Source organism: Leptopilina heterotoma, unplaced genomic scaffold, assembly GCF_015476425.1.
Source record: "Leptopilina heterotoma isolate Lh14 unplaced genomic scaffold, ASM1547642v1 Lhet_294, whole genome shotgun sequence".
Taxonomy (NCBI): Eukaryota; Metazoa; Arthropoda; class Insecta; order Hymenoptera; family Figitidae; genus Leptopilina; species Leptopilina heterotoma.
Window position 1 is genome coordinate 453,085 of NW_025110999.1, and position 20,701 is coordinate 473,785.

A 20,701-nucleotide genomic window follows, 5' to 3' on the forward strand; every position below is an offset into this window, starting at 1 on the left:
CATTTCATTTTTTTCCCTTGAATTTTCGAAAATTATTGTGAAAAATATTTTTTTTCAACCTCAATTCGTATTATTTGTTATTTATTATATAATTGAAAATCAATTATTCAGTGTTGTGAAAAATCGGGTCAAATTTTACTGAATTTTATATGTGAAAATAGAAAAAAAAATTGTGTTTATCGTTTTTTGGAAGGGAGAAATTTAGAAAATTGGCGAATATTTCGATTATAGTTTTGCTCTATTTTTTCAAAATTTATATTGACAATGAGCTGAAAAGGAATTTGATTTTTATCATATATTATCAAGGGCGGAAAATTTGTCATTTTAGCAGGTAATATAAGAATAGTAAAAATCGATAAACAAATATTGGAAAATATAATAAAATATGCTGAAAAAATATTTTTATTCAAAAATATTTGAAATTTTTAGTTTGGTTCAATATAATTGAATATTTTAATTTAAAAAAAATCGAACAATTTAATATTTTTAAAAATTTGAGTTTGATGATAAAATATTTTAATTCTAAAAATATTCTCAATAATGGAATATTTTATTTCTAAAAGTACTGAATAATTTAATATTTATGAAAAATATGTTAGTAATTAGATATTTTAAAAATTATTCAATAATTTTATATCTTGGAATTAAAATAAATATTTTGATTAAAAAAGTATTAAATAATTTTGTTTATAAAAAAATGGTCAGTAATTAAAAATTTTTATTTTTTAAAAGTATTTTAACTCGAAAAATATTTTAATTTAAAAAATATTGAATAAGAAGAGAATTGAATGAGAAAAAAGACTTTCTCATTCTCAATGAGATTGTAATCTTTCGATACCAAATTAAATACTTAAATGTTGCAAATATTTGCAATAATAATTAAAATTTTTTTAAATGAAATATTAAAATTTGAAATTAAATATTTAAATTTCAAAGAAAGATTGAATAATTTGACAATTATAAAAAAAAAATATTGCGGTAATTAAACATTTTAATAAGACAATGTTCCCGATAATAGATTATTTCCAAACTGCAATTATATGTTCTTTTAAGTATAATAATAGTGAATTAAATGTTAATCGAGAGCAAGGTTTCATCATAAAGTCATGTCCTCGTGTTAATGTAATCAATAAAGCTACATGATATACCTACACGTCCATTTTGAAATCCCCAGTGCGCGATGAGAGGCTCCCGTCTCTCATCACACGGAAATCATCTTGTCTCACCTACTAGCTTTATACCTCACCGGATGTGGTTCGGAACCGGTCTTTAAACAAAAAACGCGTCCTGCATATGGTGGATTGATTTATTATATCGACTCAACTTAAAATCACAGCGAAAGTGATTATTTTCTTTTTCTCTCTCTTTCTCTCTCTTTATATGCGTATATATACTCTCTCCCTCTCTATACATAAATATATTATTCACAAATATAATTTTAAGAATTACTGGAAAATCAAACTCTCAATTTTGCAAAATTACTTTCCCTCGCATTCTTATTTAATTGACAATTTTTTTTTCCTTACTTTTCCACATAGTTGAATTATAAATTTTCCACTCTTTAAACTATAAAGTTTATGTAATTTTACTTCGACTTTTATAATGAGAGAAATCTCCCAATGAGTAATTATGCCTTGTAATAATTTTACTATAATGAGATTAATTTTTTTTCAAATTAAAAAAATTAAAATTAAATAATTTAAAGTTGTTACGTATATTGCTCTCTTATTTTGGGAATATTTTTAATTTTCTATTCCAAGAATATATTTCGATTATGGGGAAAAAAAATAGAAATCAATAAATAGGGGAACCAATTATTATCTTTAAATTGTAGAGTAAAACATTTTTTTTCACAGTTATTTCGCGAAAGGAATTTTCGATTGGGTCTTATCATGACCAATTAGGATCTCGAATTTTGCTAATTTGAAGAAGATTCCCTTCACTGATGGTATATATGGAAGAAGAATAAGGAAGAAAAAAAAGACTACTGCTAATCGGTAGGGGCGCGCATATTTCCGTGAATTGGTAGAAATAGAAGTGTGAGATTAAAATGGAGAGAGAAAGAGAGAATGAGGAGAATTTCTTCTATCCGTGCGTGTTAGAGGCAAGTTTCTCACGGTGCATTCGGGAGGAAATTATAAGGGAGTGGGTTACCTGAGGGGGTGGGAGTCTAACGATGAGGCATATACTCGCGAGAAGGGGTCAAATCATACTTAATTGATATCACAAAGAGCCACCCCCCCTCCTCCTCCCCTTTCCCCTCTTTTTTTAGTTTCAAGTCTTGACCTAAACATTCATAATCACTGTTTAACTTCTTCTTCTTCTTCTTCTTTGGCAGATTAAACGCCGCCTGAAACCATGTAAGCCGCGGTAAATTACTTGCATTATTTCGTGTTTTTTAATGCCTTTATGTTTGAATTTTAAAATAAAACAACTTTAATTTGTCCTAATTTTAACCCATCGAGTTTATATCTTCACTTTGAGTTTGTAACGAATTTTCTTTATCGAGTTTATAACGAATTTTCTACACCCGAATTTATAACGAATTTGCCACATTGAGAATTTCCTACATCGAGTTTCCAATCTTCGAACGGTCGGTAAAGTAGATAATTCCTTCTGGCGGGAAATTTAAAATTCGAAAAAGTATTTTGATGAATTTTTCTACTACATTTGATATTTAGAATAATAAATCGAGGAGAAAATAAAAATTTCGTGTTATTTTTTGTAATCGTGTATATTTGTGTATATTTGTAATCAGCCGATATTGTCAAAGTAGATTACGATGCAAATGATTTTGAAAATATTACTTTTACAATGGAATTTATGCAAATCGCTGACTGAGGAAAATTCCTCGTTGACAGCTACGTTTTAGTATACACACCTGTGCATAGAACTCTGGCTAAAAGAAAGTTTAATTATTTTCATTCCGAAATAACGAGGGAATTAATTAATAAATATAATTTTTAATTATTTATATTATATAATAAGAATAACAATAGTTAACAATGATGGTAATAATAATAATAAAAATAGTTAACAATAGTGGTCATAACAATAACAATAGTTAACAATAGTGGTAATAATAATAACAATAATCAACAATAGTAATAATAGTAATTATTATTAATTTTTACTATTACTACTACTATTGTTAACTACAGTTATTATTGAAATGATTATTGTAATAATAATAAAAAAAAACATTGCTAAACAAAATTTAAAAACATCTACAGTACCGTCCGCAATTGTCAGTCCACCCATTTTTAAAGGAATGAAAAAAATTTTTTAACATAAAATTCATGAAAACTAAAATTTTTTTTGGTTTATATTTTGAAAGACGATAAAATTTTGAAAAGAATAAGACCTTACAGAAGTCATTTGGCCAAAATTTGTAGAAGATATTCCTAAAAATCGTCATTTTCAATGTTTTACAAAAATTTAAATAACTTCTAAAATAATGAACGCTTTTTAATAATCTTAGGCTTATTTTAAAGGTCTTTTTCTACGGAATAAGAATTACTTATAAGCATTAACCTGTCATTTTTAACTTGGAATAAGCATGACGTCAAAATTAGACAAAAAAATTGGAAAAATTTGAAATCAATTTTTTGTACTAAAAACTATTCTAGAACATATATAAAACATGATATGGTGTAGATTTTTCAAGAAAATTTAATAAAAATATATGTTTGAGTTTCAAAAATTATTTTTCTTTTAATAATATTATTTCAAATTTTTTGAATTTTTTTGTCCAACTTTGACGTCATGCTTACTCCAAGTTAAAAATTACAGGTTAATGCCTATAAGTAATTCTTATTCTGTAGAAAATGGTCTTTAAAATAAGCCTAAGATTATTAAAAAGCGTTCATTATTTTAGAAGTTATTCAAATTTTTGTAAAACATTGAAAATGACGATTTTTAAGAATATCTTCTACAAATTTTGGCCAAATGACTTCTGTAAGGTCTTATTCTTTTTAAAATTTTATCGTCTTTCAAAATATAAACCAAAAAAAATTTTACTTTTTATGAATTTTATGTTAAAAAATTTTTGTCATTCCTTTGAAAATGGGTGGACTGACAATTTCGGACGGTACTGTAAGTAAATCGATTAAAAGAACAAAGAACAAAATTCTGACGAAATAAGTTAAATAATTACAATAGTGAATTATCAGAGAAAAAAAAGCGGTTCCTATATATTCAATTCTAAATAAACTGTAACATTGATTACAACCCTTTTTTTCTGTCCAAAGCAGACTGTATATAAAAGAAAGTTAACTGTAAACGATAAAAACTTTCATCGTTTGCCCTAAAAAGATCGAGCACCCACAAAATGCTTCCTGTTTTTTAAAATTTGAATTGATCGGAAATCGATTCTTTTGTGAATTTTAATATGAGAGAACATTTTTTTTTTTTTTATTGGATTTTAAAGATTTTTGACTTCTGTGTCCGGCCTGTTTTCTTCTTTTCTTTGTATATTAAGAAAGAAAAAAAAATTTGTATTGTTTCCTCCCCCCTCTCTTTGGCACATATATATATAGAAGAGTTATTTACATCAAAAATAAGGAGGCAGGACATTCAATAAAATAAATAACGAGACGTGCACGAGATAATTGAAGGGGGTCTAATTGCGCGCATCCATGTCTGTCTTGCAAAACGTGTGGCCGATCGTCATGTGGTCTAAAGGGTATAAATATATATGTATATGCGCATATGCACATGTACACATATAGAAATTTTGTATCTACATGTGTGAATACACATATGCACATATACGCACATGTGCACATATAGAAATATATTTCTATATGTGTAAATACACATGTGCACATGTACACATAAAAAAATATATATACACATGTGCACATGAACACATATAGAAATATATATATATACACAAGTGCACATATACACATGTGCACATATACACATATAAAAAATATTTCTATATGTGTACATGTGCATATAGATATATGATATATGATGATCTGCACCCTGTCTGTATATTGAGGCGGACAAAAGAGGTTTCGCGTGAGTTTCCAGTCAGACATCGGTTCTGTTTCCGGTTTTGGAAAAAAGAAGAACTAAGGATAAGAAAGGAAGTTATATACTTGACTTTGTGGCGAATATATGAACGTATTTGACTCCTCACCCACCATATAACATATCACCATTGATCATGAAATTATCAACCACCTGTATCATTTACCGTTACTTACGTTGATTATTGCCACACACATTTTGCATCCACATTCAATTGTTTTGTCTTCGATATTTCCCTCCCCCCCCTCGAAATATAAGAAATACCGGTATTTCATCCGCGAGACACGCAAATATACATCTGGGAATTTTTTTTTTCCCGAAAATATTTCATTATTATAAATTCATTCATGTTATATGTGGGAAATAGAAAAAAATTTTATTTTGAAGGGGGAAAAAATTTATAATTATAAATTAATAAATTAATTAATGAAATTAATAAATTAATTATAAAATTAGTTAATATTTTGTGTTTTTATTATTATTTATGTTTCTATCTTTTGTGTCCCATTTCATTATTTTCTATATCTTTATTGTCTTCTTTATATTTCCCGCAACATTATTCGTTATTATGACATATAAACTTCTTTTCTTTTTAATATTATTTTTTCAACTTTATTATCACGGAAAAAAATATTAGAAACATTTTACTGTTTTTACATGCTCTGATTTTAATTACTATTTCTTTTAATGATATTTTTACTGTTGGAAATAAAAATATCGTTTTTTTCGAATTTTTTATTTTCTAAAAAACTATTCAGTTTTATAATGAAATTTTTTCTGGGAAAAATTTTACTTTGGAATCAAATTTAAACACTTCAGGTTGAAAGTGATAGAGCAATAACTATCAGATTATCAAATTGAGACAAAAAAAAGAATGAAAATTGTTGCATCGCAACAATTTTGATTCTTTTTTTTGTCTCAATTTGATATAATCTTAGAAATATTGTGTTAACAAACAATTAAATTAATTGCATCGCAAAAATTTTCATTCAAAAATTAAAATTACTGAATATGTAAAAAATTTCTATCAAAGAGTAATTAATTTCTCTCCACAGTAAATATAAGTAGTGTTTTTGAAGTATAAATTAATTCAGCAGAATTCGTTTTTTTTTTCAAGCAAAATCCTGTTAAAGTTGGGAATATATTAGTTCCGTGAATTTTCGCCCTTTGCACTAATGACACGTTGGGTTCTTTATTTTTTTTTCACCCGAATATATATATACGAAAGGTTTTTGCTATTGAGTGAACCTATAATGAACTCTCATACAAACAGATATATATAAGCACGCACACAATTTCAACTGCGCCAAAGTGAGCGAACAATAATTAAGATCTTATCGTTTAATTAGGGCCAATGCCAAAAGAGAATAATAATAAAAAAAAAGAAGGAAAAAAAAGAAAAACAAAGGTAGCAACACACTGTGTTTCGAATCGAGCGTCACGAAACGTTTTGTTTTCCTATTCCAACATTTCAAGAGAGGTGTCTGAAGGGTAATAAATTGCTAGAAATAGGAAAAATTTCGCCGCCAGGTGATGTCAGGATTGGCAGATGTTACCAGTGAAGTTTCCCCCACCAGTTGAAAAATAAAAGCGCAGGGGTTGTTTTTCATGTGTTTTTCAGAGATTCGTATAATATGAAATCAGAGAATAAGATTAATTTTTTGTGTGATTGATATCGTGACAAATTCTAAGCGCAAAAATTGCGTGACAGCAAATAACACATACCAGAAGTGATTTTTATATTTTAATTTCTATTGTTGATTTTATTGTTTTTTTGTTGAATTTAATCGAACACAAATTATTAATAATTAAAAGTGCTGAGTAATCTGTGTTTCGTTAAATTTGACGATTTTATTTATACTTTTTATTTCATAGGTACGTATATATTCCTCTTATCATTTTAGTTTTAATTTTAGTTTTTAAAAGATTTTTATTTCTCTTTTTTACCAAATAGAACACGATTACATTTAATTATGGGAAATAAAGAAAAAAAATTCGAAAGGAAATAAAATAGGGATGAGAAAATCGATTTTTGACGAGACGCGCTACATATAAGTGACGTCGCATTTCTCATTGCGTCGAGTGTTGTGTAAACTTTAGTTGCGGGAATTTGTGTTTCCAACATATGGAGCAAGTTGAACAATAAACACGCACTTTAAGCCCTTGTTTAATAAATTTTCTTTGAGTTGAAAAAGGTGTTGGTATGACAATTATGCTTCTCCCCTATGTGTTGTGTCGAGTTAAAGAAGTGAATTTCAAAACTTAATGACTGTATAGATCGACACTTTCACGACAACTAATGAGCTCTCACATTTGAAAGAATGGGTTTGGAAAAAAAACTAAACACTGGGGGAGGTAAATTACCGCATAACGTGTCGCTTTGTTAATGCGTCTACATACGCACATTTATTTATGTGTATGGTGGAACGTCACGCAAATTAGAACAACTGTACAATTGTCCTTCGTGTCACCAGTAAATTAGAGTCAAGTGTTTTTAAAATCAGACATTAGTAATTATTCGTGTTCAAAAGTAAAATCTAATATTCCAACAGGTTGTATTTTTTTTCTAGAAAATTTATTGATTTTCTTTTTGTATATATACAAACCTTTATTTCAAGTACAAAAATTTATTGATATAAATTTTATTTAATTTTGTAATTCAACGTTAAGTGAAATAAACTTTTCCCTGAGTGTACATAATTTATTCTCTCATTTTGTCGAATTTTATTTTTCTGTCGAACAAATTGATGTGTGATCCGTGTGGAATTTGATCTCTTGACCACTAATTTTTAGCAGTTCATCTTTTGCTCTCGGTTTACATCTAATTTGCATAGCATCACGCACTTGTAATTTAATAGACCGACAAGAGATTTGCTTCTATGCAAAAATTTCCTATTTTCATCGACTCAACATTTCTATTGTATAGAATTTGCCTAGAATCGCCGTAGTCGTCGTCGTTGTTATTATTATTCATCATCGACAATCTTGTCGGCGCGCGCATTACAAAGTGGTCCATCAGACAAGAGATGTTGGATATGGCGAGTTTGTATCGCGGAATTATAACTGTGGGAGGGAGGATGCATAATGTCATACACGTACCATAATGTCCGGCAATGCACGATGCCTCTGGTGAGAGTAAAGAAGAGAGAGAGAGAGAGAGAAAGAGAGAAGGGAGAGGACTTACCAGGGAAAAATGGGGGGGGAGTAAATGTTCTTCTCGAGCACTTTGAATGGTGGGGGGGAAGTGACTGCAGAGAGGGAATTTCTTCGAGATGAAAGAGCCTCGGGCAGTCACGGTCTTGTACACCCCCACGTAGAGCGTACGCTCTACGTAAATATACGTATACAGATACCTGCACGTGTGGACTCGAACACGCCCACCCACCCCCTTTTCATATCGACTGAATTCCACAAATAGTGCCTTCTCCTCTTTTGCCTGGATTCACCTTATTTAAGAAACCATTATTTTCAGTGAATACTTAAATATTTGAGATTACAGTTTACATCTCAACTTTTTACTAAGGTAACAAATATTTTGTTTTGGTAACTTTTTTGTTATCAAACATTTTGGTGTCATACTTTTTTGTTTTATGTCAAAATGGAATAAGGATCAATTTTTTTTTATCTTCATTTAGTACACACGGGTCAAGGAAAGACTTATTTGATATTCAATCGATAGATAAGTTGGGTCGATGAGCTGCAAACACAGCTGGGATTGCTCTCGGTTCAGGTATATAAAGAGGAATACAAACCGGGCCCTTGTAATACAAGCACGAAATTCTCTTTTTTGTGTGTGTTCGTTCCTCTTTACGTCATTCTTGATCCCTGGTGTGTGCTCAGCTTGCAGCATTTCTGGGTATTTCACTATCTGTTGCTCATGCTGCGACCCTTTTTCGTTCGGGATTAATAGAATACTGTCTCTGACAAACTCTCCCACGCGTCAAGAGTAAATAGGGGATTTTAAAAAATTTTCCGATTTTATATTGATAAGATGTAATTACTTGATATATTTTTATGGAAATAATGTAACACATGTCTCATTTATCATATAACACGGTATTTATTGATTTTGAAATTAAATTGTGTAAGAGGATTGTATTGTGTGATTTGTAAAAGTGTTATGATAATGAGACATTGATGTTTGTGTTGCAGGTACGACCTGGGGTTGCGTCGGGGTAGCTAATAAAGTGTCTACCGGGGGCGCGGAAGAAGGTACGACGGAGAGGCAGGTTGTGAGTGGGTCGACGTGCGCGACAGTAGAGAGAAGAAAGCCAGGAAGTCGAGAGTACGAAGGCGCAGGCGCCGTGGGTGATGTGAGGCTGGCGCCCGCCTCACGTTTGGGGTGATGCCCTCCAGTGAGCCCCATCCCTCCCAGTACCACCTTCAGCATCACAACATTCCTCCCTCACACCTCCAGCAACATTCGTCGAACGCGATCGGGCAACATCAGCTCTATCAGCAGCTGGTGGCGGCCCATCATCAGCAGCAACACGGCGGGCCTTTTCAAAATTCCACGTACGCGCAGCAAAAACAAGAGATGAGCCCGGAGGAGGAGGGTGGTCGAGGGGGCGGGTCCCCCCCGACCGCCGGGGCCGCTCTTCATCCACCTCACCACCCCCGCACGGCGAGTCCACCCTCCGGCAGTGAACCTTGCACGAGAGATGCTATTCCAACACCCACCCCGATCGTGGACACGACGACCACCACTACCACCGCGATCCCCATTCAATCGCAGGGTCAACAGCAAACGCAACAAGGTTCAAGTCCAAGTCAGAGTCCAACGGGCGGCGATGTGGAAAAATTCGACGGCAAAATCGTCTACAATCCGGACGGCTCGGCGTATATCATTGAGGGCGAGAGTGAACTCAGTGAAGATGATTCACTACCGGACGGCTGCATCGTCGACGGTCGAGGAGTCTCCGTACCGCACTCGTTGGTGTTCCCTCAAATCGCCAGCGCGTACTACGTGTCCAGGCTCTACGCTCATCAGGCCTATCAGCAGCAGCAACAACAGCAGCAACGCACCTCGGCGACGCAACACAACCCTGATCTCCCGGTAATGCACAGCTATCGAGTCATCAGCTACAGAAGCGCCGAGGGCAGCAAGCAGCCGCCACCGCAGCCTGTTGCACCGCCATCGCCCGCCGCCTCTGTCCCCGTCAAGCCCATTCTCATGTGTTTCATTTGCAAGTTGAGCTTCGGTTATGCCAAGAGTTTTGTCGCTCACGCTCAAGGTGAACATCAACTGACACTCATGGAGGACGAGCGGCAAATTCTGTCGCACTCAACCGCCTCCGCCATTCTCCAGGCAGTCGGCCGAAGTAAACAGCCTCTGGTCAGCTTTCTGGAACCGGTCACTAGTTCCACTTGTTCAACCACGTCGCCCGGACAAACGCAAGGTCAACAACAGCAACGAAGCGAAGGAAGCGAAATCGATATTCCCACTACCACGAGTACACCGGCGAGTACGCCCGGAGTGCCGAGTAGTCCGTTGCAGCAGCAACACAGGCCATCGCCAAGCACCCCAACGACACCCACATCTCACACGAATCATCCCCTAACCTACAATCATCATCAATGGCCCGCTGCTCAAGTCAGTGCAGCATCCTGGGCCAAGGCACCCGACGCTGCGATGCACTACACCTCACCACCTCCTTCAGCCTCCACAAAAAGTTCTCCATCCTCCTACGCTGCATTGACGCAACAACCACCAAATTTCCTCACCGGCACAACCATTGGCGTATGTCCCGAACACATGCAAGGCAGACCCAGTGGCGTCGAATGCCCCAAGTGCGAACTCATCCTGGCCAGTAGTCGATTAGCCGGTCCAGGCGGTCCACTCGCCGGCATTCACAGTCGGAACTCCTGTAAAACCCTCAAGTGCCCCAAATGCAACTGGCACTACAAATATCAGGAGACACTCGAAATTCACATGAAGGAGAAACATCCCGAAAGTGAAACCTCCTGCATCTACTGCATCGCCGGTCAGCCCCATCCGAGGTTAGCCCGAGGCGAGACCTACACCTGCGGCTACAAGCCCTACAGGTGCGAAGTGTGCAATTACTCGACGACGACCAAGGGAAATCTCAGTATACACATGCAAAGTGACAAGCACTTGAACAACATGCAGGAGATCCAGCAGGGCGGTGGTGCTGCAAGTTCCGCCTCCACAAATCCCTCATCATCTCAGGATGCACCCCTCCCCACACGAAGTCCCCATCATCAACAAAATCACAGTCCACACCTAGGCTGTCAAACAGCAACACAAGGAAAGCCGAAACCAACGTTTCGATGTGATGTCTGCAACTACGAAACGAGCGTCGCCAGAAATCTCAGGATACACATGACCAGTGAAAAACACACGCACAACATGCTCGTACTGCAGCAGAACGTGAAACAAATGCACGCACTCTCAGCCCTACAGAGTCACCATCAGCAGGCCCAACAACACCACCATCAGCAAGCTCAACAGCAACATCAACAACAACTCGAGCAACTGATCCACCTCGGCGGTCTCGACAAACCCCAACACGCCGAGGCGGCCCTAGCCGACATGGCCTACAATCAAGCCCTCCTCATCCAAATGATGACCGGCGGACAACTACCTCCCCAATTGCCGCCCGAACTAATGGGCGGCATGGCCAACATGAACGTCATCGGCAACCTCGGCGGCGACGTGGGTCTCTCCCCCGACAGTATGGAACCACCACCGGAACCCGCGGATCCCGATCCCACTCACCTCTACCACTGTTGTGTCTGCAATAATTTCGCCACCGACTCACTCGAGGCGCTAGGACAACATTTAGCCGCCGACAGAACGAGAACGCGCGAGGGCGAAATCCTCGCCCTTGTCGCCGGTCATTTTGTCTGTAAACTATGTTCCTATAAAACAAATCTCAAGGCTAATTTTCAGTTACACTGCAAGACTGACAAGCATTTGCAGAGGCTGCAACATGTGAATCATGTTAAGGAAGGTGGTCCCCGCAATGAATGGAAATTAAAGTATCTCGCGTCACCAACGAGTGCGGCTCAATTACGTTGCCATGCTTGCGATTATTATACGAATAGTGCTCATAAACTTGCGTTACACGCGGCATCGCCACGACACGAGGCGGCTGCACTTCTTCTTCGTCATTTACTCGAGGCTAGTTCTAATGTACCGTCCGCGGCAAAGCTTTATCATTGTGCACTGTGTATGTTCAGTGCACGACATCGTCTGCCCCTATTACAACATGTCAGGTCATTGAGACATCTTCAAATGGAACAAATGCATCAGATTCATCGACGAAACAGTATTCAAGGCAACGAAACGCCGCACACCGATATCGGTGATGTTTTTCAAGTTGTACCCGATCCAGATGTACCCTCAACGCAACAATCAAGTCCAACGACACCGACCACTCCAAATGCCGCAAACACAAGCAATGGTGAGAAAAAAAACAAAAACAAACTCATTGTTATTTCGATTGCAAAAAATAAATAAATAATGCTTTGCACATACTCACTTGCACTGTTTATGCAAAACAAAAAAAAAACTCACTGCTGCTTTTTTTTATTACTACAATGCACCACTAATTTTTTCCACCAAACAAATCTTGCACCCTTTTATTTTGCTGATTAAACAAAACACGCTTACTAAAAATCTTATTTTTCCTCTTTCGAAATTTATTAACGCTTAACGCTGCTCTTTACTCTACCGTCAGATTGACTCGTTATAATTAAGATTACAAGAAAGAAAATTCTAGAAGAAATGAATCAGAAAAAAAATTTATTTGATTCAAATTACAAATTACTTGACAATCAATTAAATATTTACTGGAATCAAATAATTTTTATTTAAGTCAATTAAATTTTATTTGAATCATTATTTCAGTATTTCAAGCAAATATGAATTTGACTTGAATAAAAATTATTTGATTCAAGAAAATATTTAATTTATAATAACTAAGTAATCGGTTATTTGATTCAAATAATTTTTTTTCAGTGTAGAAAATATATATGATTCAATTGTTGTTCGTAAATGTTTTTTTACTGTAAATAAAATATTTGCGAATCCAAATAAATATTTTCGTACACGAAAAGAATTTTTGGTTGAAGTAAATATATATTATTTTACTGTAAATAAAACAAATATTCATTTAAATAAATATAGACTTGAATCAAAAAAATAATTATTTGAGTCAATTTAGTATTTATTCGAATGAATATAAATATTTTCTGGAGTGCAATCAATATTTGGTTGAAGTAAATAAATATTTACTGCAAGTAGCAAAAAATATTGAATCAAGTAAATAATTACTTGAATGAAATAAATAATTACTTGAATCAAATAAATAATTACTTGAAGCAAATAAACAATTACTTGAAGCAAATAAATAATTACTTGAGTCAATTAAATAATTGCTTGAGTCAATTAAATAATTACTTGGATCAAGTACATAATTACTTGAAGCAATTAAATAATTATTTGAGTTAATTAAATAATTACTTGAGTCAATAAAATAATTTTCTTGAATCAATTAAAAAATTACTTGAAATAATTAAATAATTGCTTTAATCAAATAAATAATTACTTAAATCAAAAATATATTTATCCAAACCAAATACAATTTGCAAAAAATGCAATTTTCTATAGCACCAAATTATTATTTCTCTTCTCTTGCTTTCTTCTCAGAAAAAAACAAGCACTATTTTATAAAACAATTCTCGTTTTAACACGTTTAAACAAACATTTTTTCTTATAATTTATATGAAAATAACACTTTCTCAGGCTTTATCGCTAATATAATTATTTTATTACATGTTTAATATATCATTTTATGTGGCCCACGCACATTATTATAATTGCAAAACCTGTTTTGAATCACTGTTTTCTGAATGCGCATGACATTTATAAGAATTCACCATTTTAAAAACAATATATATCTATTTTTTTGGATGAAACAGGCTAAACCTGATTTTTATGCTTAAAAATATTATTTTTAATTTAATTGTTATACTTTATTATTGTTCATTCTCAAATAATATGCTTAATTAATAATATGCTTTTCAACACGGCTTTTAACAATTTTTAGAAAATTATCTGTCCTTTTTTTTAAATTATTGTTCTTTACATTATTTAGACTAACTAAATTATCCAGTAACAAAAACTAATAACAAAAACTAATTATTAATGAAGTTGACTAATTATTAGTGTATTTGACTTCTAATTATTAAAATTGATTACTTATTGGTAAAGTTGATTAGTTATTAGTAAAACTGACCAAGTATTAATAAAGTTGACTAATAATTATTTATTTATTATTGAATAGAAAAATTAGTATTTTAGTAGTAGGAAATCCTCTAATTTTTATACTAATAAATTTAACTTCTATTTTTTTTTATTTCATCCCCTGTCAAATATTGAAAAAATAAGATTTTGCATTCAAGAAGAAAAAAAATTTCTTGAAATAAAATCCGTTTCTTTCAGTGAATTGTCTCGAGAAAAGAAAAATATGTGTTATTTTATCGGTAACAGGTTGAAAGTGGAAATATACGTCGTCGATGAGAAGTTTGAAAGAATGAATTTTAGCGTGACATGCAAAGTCGGGTGCGTGAAATAAAAAAAAAAGACAACAGAAATAAAAACCAAAGCAAGAAACTCATATTTTCGGTATGGAGTGTTAACGTCTTTGTGATGTGAATAATTATATATATTCAAAAAAAAAAGAAAAAAAAATACATATCCCTTTCACGCCCATGGGACATATACGTCCCACCTACAAAATCCTCAATATCTTTGAAGAAACTTAATATTTTTGAGTTTAATTTAGTGCGTTCTCTTCAGGAAGAATAGGGCTTTAAAAATAAGTAACCTAGATCATGTTAAAAAATTCCTATTGTTTAAAAAAATTCATAAATTATTGTTAAAAATCATGAATTTTTAAAATATTTTAAAATCGCCTAAAAATTGTTACTCGGGGGTTTTCGGGGTCGCTGATTACGAATCCGGTGCTAGTTTTTCAAAATTCAAAATGGCGGATCTAATATGGCGGACGACAAATGTAAAAATTAAACGGATTAGCATGAAACTTGTTACTCGGGGGTTACTAGGGTCGCTGAATACGAATCCGGTGTTATATCTTTAAAATTCAAAATGGCGGATCCAATATGGCGGGCGTTATTTTTAAAATCGTTTAGTTTCACCAGAAACTTGTTACTCGGGTGTTTTCGGGGTCGCTGATTACGAATCCAGTGTTATATTTTTAAAATTCAAAATGGCGGATCCAAGATGGTGGACGATTTTTTTAAAACATTTTAATTTCACCTGAAACTTGTTACTCGGGGGATTTCTGAGTCGTTGATTACTAATTAGGTGTTAATTTTTAAAAATTCAAAATGGCGGATCCTACACGGCGGACGACAAATGTAAAAATTGTTTGGATTAGAGGGAAACTTGTCACTCAAGGGTTTTTATGGTCTCTTATCACGAATTTGTAGTTTATTTTAAAATTGCGATTGTGTATTTATTTATTTATTTCTGTCAGTAGATGGACTTGTTTCTTTCTACTCTCACTGGATTCGTAATCAGTGACCCCGAAAACCCCCGAGTAACAAGTTTCTGGTGAAACTATACGATTTTAAAAATAACGTCCGCTATATTGGATCCGTCATTTAAAATTTTAAAAATATAACACCGGATTCGTATTGAGCGACCCTGAAAACCCCCAAGTAACAAGTTTCTGGTAAAACTAAACGATTTAAAAAAAATCGTCCGCCATCTTGAATCCGCTATTTTGAATTTTTAAAAAATGATGTCATATTCGTAATCAGCGACCTCAAAAACCCCCGAGTAACAATTTCCAAGCCAATCCAATCAATCTGTAAAAAAGTTTCCCGCCATATTGGATACGCCATTTTGAATTTAAAAAATTTTATAATTCTGATATCAGATTCGTAATCAGCGACCCCGAAAACTATGAATAACGTTACACTTACGTTTTTTTAACCGTCCAGTTATGCCTGGGTGTGAAAGGGATATATATCCGATTTCAAAATGGCGCCCTTTTGCCCATGATGAATTCAGTGTTGTCATCGATTATCTCGCAATTAGTCCACGATGACGGTAATTTAATGTGGCATATGGCTGTGGCGTGTGCCATGCCGTGCACAATTCCAAGTGCATTATCTGTTAGACTATATACTTATAAAAATGTATGTATAGTCGAAGACAGCCGCACACGCCGTCTTATGTATTTTATACCTGTTCATTGCAACTGACGCTGCTCAATGCGGTTTTGGACAATGCCACTCGGGATATAGTGGCATCTTTTTCTCTTTCTTTTTCTCTCTCTCTCTCTCTCTTTTTTTACTCTTTTTTCCTCGGTAACGTCCGTTACTAATTTCGTATTACAAATCTATAATTTCACTTTTGTTATTAGCAAAAACGAGTTCACATATGTACCGCCTCGAGACTGGTTTTTTCGAATTCCCTTTATTACATTCAAAAACTTTCTCCTTGAATATGTTTCAATAATACTTCGATGTATTTAGATGTATATTCATATATATGTATGTATATATATGTCGATTCACCGAATTAATTTCGCGCCAGATCGCTTTAACAAAAATGTGTTGCATGTGCTTCTTTATTGATTTGCATGGTTCAACATTTTCGTTTCGTAAGCCACTTCCGGTCAAGATATGTAGATAATGAATTCAAATACCGGTATATTTTGAATATACCGATGTAATTTTTTTTTTTTTTTTGGAAGAGAATAAAACATACAAAACTGCAGTTGCAAAAGTCGGACATTGCCAAAATTCGATATATAGAACATGTGCTGCGTTTTAAATTACGTACGGAAGTATCCAATTGATATAAGTATTAAAATTACAGTTTTTGGGAGGAAAATTTACCGTAAACTGGGTTAGTGAAGACATTCTTTTTTCTTTCTTTTTATTTATTCCAAATTCAGTTAGGTCGGAGTTTATAATCGCGACAAAGGAGACAAATTCACTTTGACATTTCCGCGCGCGTTTATAATAACTCAGATGTGTCTGTTCGATTTGTCTATAATTTACTTTCTCTTGACGTTAACCACATCGAGATAACGTCCATATATGTGAGTGCATTAGTCGCGTTGTGTATCATTAGGAAAAAGTAAAAATAAATTTTACAATACGCGTCATACACGAATTAATTACTGAGATTTATAATAATTTTGAAATTATATTATATATACTTTGATTGATAATTCGAGTCTTTTGTGTATTTTATGAGTATTTGCCGCAGTATTTATAAGACTTTCGGTATTTATAAGTCTTTGCAGTATTTATGTATATATAATTCTCGGTTTTTGAATGAGTGCGTAGAGAGAAAGTTATGAGTGTGTAATTATGACACGATTGTTCCTTTCTTTTGTCGTTAATATCGTCATTTTCTGGCTTTCAAATAAACTGAAATTCATTCGCAAAAACCAAAGACGTGCCTCTCTAGTTTGGAGACAAAAATCACTTGTTGACATTATCCGCAAATTATATGGTTTCAAAAGATACGTATATAATATCTTGTTAAAAGAAAGACGATTTCTATCAAATTATCTTGTTTTTTTTATGATTTACATTTACCGTTCAGATTATTTCTACTTCTATCGAGCGACAATTCACTGAATCAAACAATATAATTCCCCAGTAATAGTAATAGTTTTGATTCGTTTCATAACAGGAGATATTTTGTTTTGTTAATTTACAGAGCGGCGAGAGGAAGGCAGTGAGAGTGGGAGTGAGGTGAAACAGGAACCAGACAACGAACCGGAACAGGATCAAGAGCCGGAAGCAGATTCGGATGAAATTAGTTGTCCGTACTGCACTTATCAACCAACATCACGGGAAGAATTAAGACAACATATGCAGATTGCTCATGTTCAAGACACAGAGGACAAAGCAGAGAATGTTAAGGAGGAACCAACTCCCGATTTGCTGTGTCCTCTATGTCAAGATGGTTTTAAAGAGAGAACGTCTCTTGAGAAGCATGTCATGCAAATTCATTCAGTGAACGCTGATGGTCTACAGAGGCTTTTACTTCTAGTTGATCAGAGTCATTGGTTGAATAATAATCCAAGAAATACGTCAACGCCAGCAGCGGCGCCAAATTCACCCGGCAACATGACGAAGCAGCCAGAGGAAGAACACAATGAACAAGCACCCAGTGAGGAAGTTGATGAAACAACCAGGTGTACAATTTGTGGAAGAGTTTGTCGATCACTGGAGGAACTGCAACAACATCATCGTGAAACACATCCGGCGACAACGCCAACTTTAGCCGTGAGTGAGAAACACGTTTACAAATACAGATGTGGACAGTGTAGTCTCGCTTTCAAGACACTCGAGAAACTTCAACAACACTCGCAATATCATGCAATTCGCGATGCGACAAAATGTGCCCTCTGTGGACGTTGTTTTCGATCCGTCCAGGCCCTGCAACGGCATCTCGAATCAGCACACTCGGACCTACAGGAAGACGAATTGGCTCAATACAAACAAAGTTTGCTACACGCTCATCCACTATTGCAAGCACTCACTGAAGAAGCTCTCAGGCGGCAGAGTGGAATGATCGCTGAGCAGAACATGGAGGAGGAAACTCGAGGCGATGAGGAGGAAAGTGACGCCAGTGATTCTTCACCATTGCACAAAGAGCAGAGGCTCCTCGAGGACTATCTGAACAGTCAACCAGTCGCTGAAGATTCCTATCACGATCCTGGACGTAAATTCAAGTGTCATCGTTGTAAAGTTGCTTTCACGAGGCAAAGTTACCTCACTGGTCACAACAAGACCCTTCTGCATCGTAAAGGTGAGAAGATGTCATATCCTATGGAGAAATACTTGGATCCTAACAGACCTTACAAATGTGATGTATGCAAAGAAAGTTTCACGCAAAAGAACATTCTTCTCGTTCATTACAACAGTGTCAGTCATTTGCATAAATTAAAACGTGCCATGCAAGAACAGGGTAACAATAACACACTAATTTCAGTGGTTCCACCAGCCAGTCCCACTGAATCCGCCGAGACACAACAGGACCAGGACAAGAAACCCTACAAGTGCAACATCTGCAAGGTAGCATACTCTCAGGGCAGTACTTTGGACATCCACATGAGGAGTGTACTTCACCAGACACGTGCCGGCAAACTTCAGGATCTTGCCGCAAGTGGTCAAGTCGATCTAGGAAGACCTTTGATTGAACAACCGCCACCCACGAGTCCAAACAGTCCACCCTCCAACACAAACACAAGTGGCAACAACATGCTCTCCTGCTCACGTTGCAGTGCCCTTTTCATCAACCAGGAGCAACTAGCCACCCATCAACAACTCTACTGCATCTTCAGCAATCCACTCGCTCTCTTTCAACAACTAGCCGCCTCCCAACAAATGGGTACTCCCTCAAAAACACCTCCACCCACATCATCCGCACCTCAAATGATCCAACAAGCCACCTCTCAACAGGCTTCACAAACCCAAGACATTCTCTCTCAACCACGACACAAAACATCTCAAATGTACAAACATCTACTCGAGAGTTTTGGTTTCGATCTCGTGATGCAATTCAACGAAAACCACCAGCGACGACAGCGTAAAGAGGAGGAGGCTGCCGCCGCTCTACAAGCTCAACAGGAACAGCAAAAGCAGGAGCAACAAAAGCAAGCCCTCGCTGCTCAAGCTGCACAAGAAAAGGAGGAGGAAACCGAGGATCATGCCGAGGACGAAGTGATACCAGAACTGACTCGCAGCACTTGCCAGCACTGCAACAAGGCATTCAGCAGCGTCTGGGTCTTGAAGGCCCATTGTGAAGAAGTTCATCGGGATCTTGTTCCACGTGAGTTTCTTGAGAAATACGCACAGCAATTTAAATGTGAATATGAGAAAAAGAGCGTGGTAGTTACAGCCGCTACTTCATCATCGACAACAACAACAGCACCGAGAAGTACAACTCCGGTGGTCCATCAACCGCAAGATCTAACATCCGACAAGGAGCATCGGAACAAGGACAAGGTGGAATTGCCGGACAGTAAAGAGAATATAAGTCGGACTCCAGAGGCAACATCAACAACCCCAGCGACAACGCCGGCCTTGAGCAATACACCCGTTTCGAGTACCGATTCCGGTACGCCAACTGCTTCTAATCCACATCACATGAATCAGCAACAACATCAACAGCAGCAGCAACAACAACACGCTCAATTAACACTTGCTCAACAAATGTCCGAAATGCAAGCTGCTTTAAACGCAATGGCCGCGTCACAGTTGCAACAACATCTACAACAATATCCCGGTTTGATGATGGGAATGATGGGACTTCCATTGGGACTCAATGTTCCTGCTTTAGCTGCAATGAACCTTCAGCCTCCTTTGGTGCCCATGATGCTACCGCCTCCACCCTACGATGGCGCTGCCAACGCTTATCCTCCAATCAACTCTCAAGCCGATCTTCTAGCCAAACAACATCTTGCTCTCCAACAACAGCAAGCTGCCGTGGTGAGTTACCTTTCCGTTTATATTACGATTTTCATACTTCTCAATTTTCTTTATTCCGTATTTTCAAAATGTCGGAAAAGTAACCTTGATTCAAGCTTAATAAGGACTTCAGTATTTATATGGGGAGAATTTCAGTGAAGATTTTATT

The 20,701-nt window shown here is 35.5% G+C and overlaps 1 protein-coding gene across 4 annotated transcripts in view; it reads left to right on the forward strand.

Moving 5' to 3' along the window:
- The window catches only part of LOC122504382 (zinc finger homeobox protein 4), a 221,936-nt gene that overhangs the window by 37,820 nt on the left and 163,415 nt on the right, over nucleotides 1-20,701 (forward strand). For all 4 annotated transcript variants that reach the window (XM_043615479.1, XM_043615480.1, XM_043615481.1 and 1 more), the window contains exons 2-3: nucleotides 9,193-12,467; nucleotides 17,774-20,553. In XM_043615479.1, coding sequence (XP_043471414.1) covers nucleotides 9,386-12,467; nucleotides 17,774-20,553 — 5,862 coding nt within the window. In that variant the 5' untranslated portion in view covers nucleotides 9,193-9,385. The remainder of the gene's footprint in view (nucleotides 1-9,192; nucleotides 12,468-17,773; nucleotides 20,554-20,701) is intronic.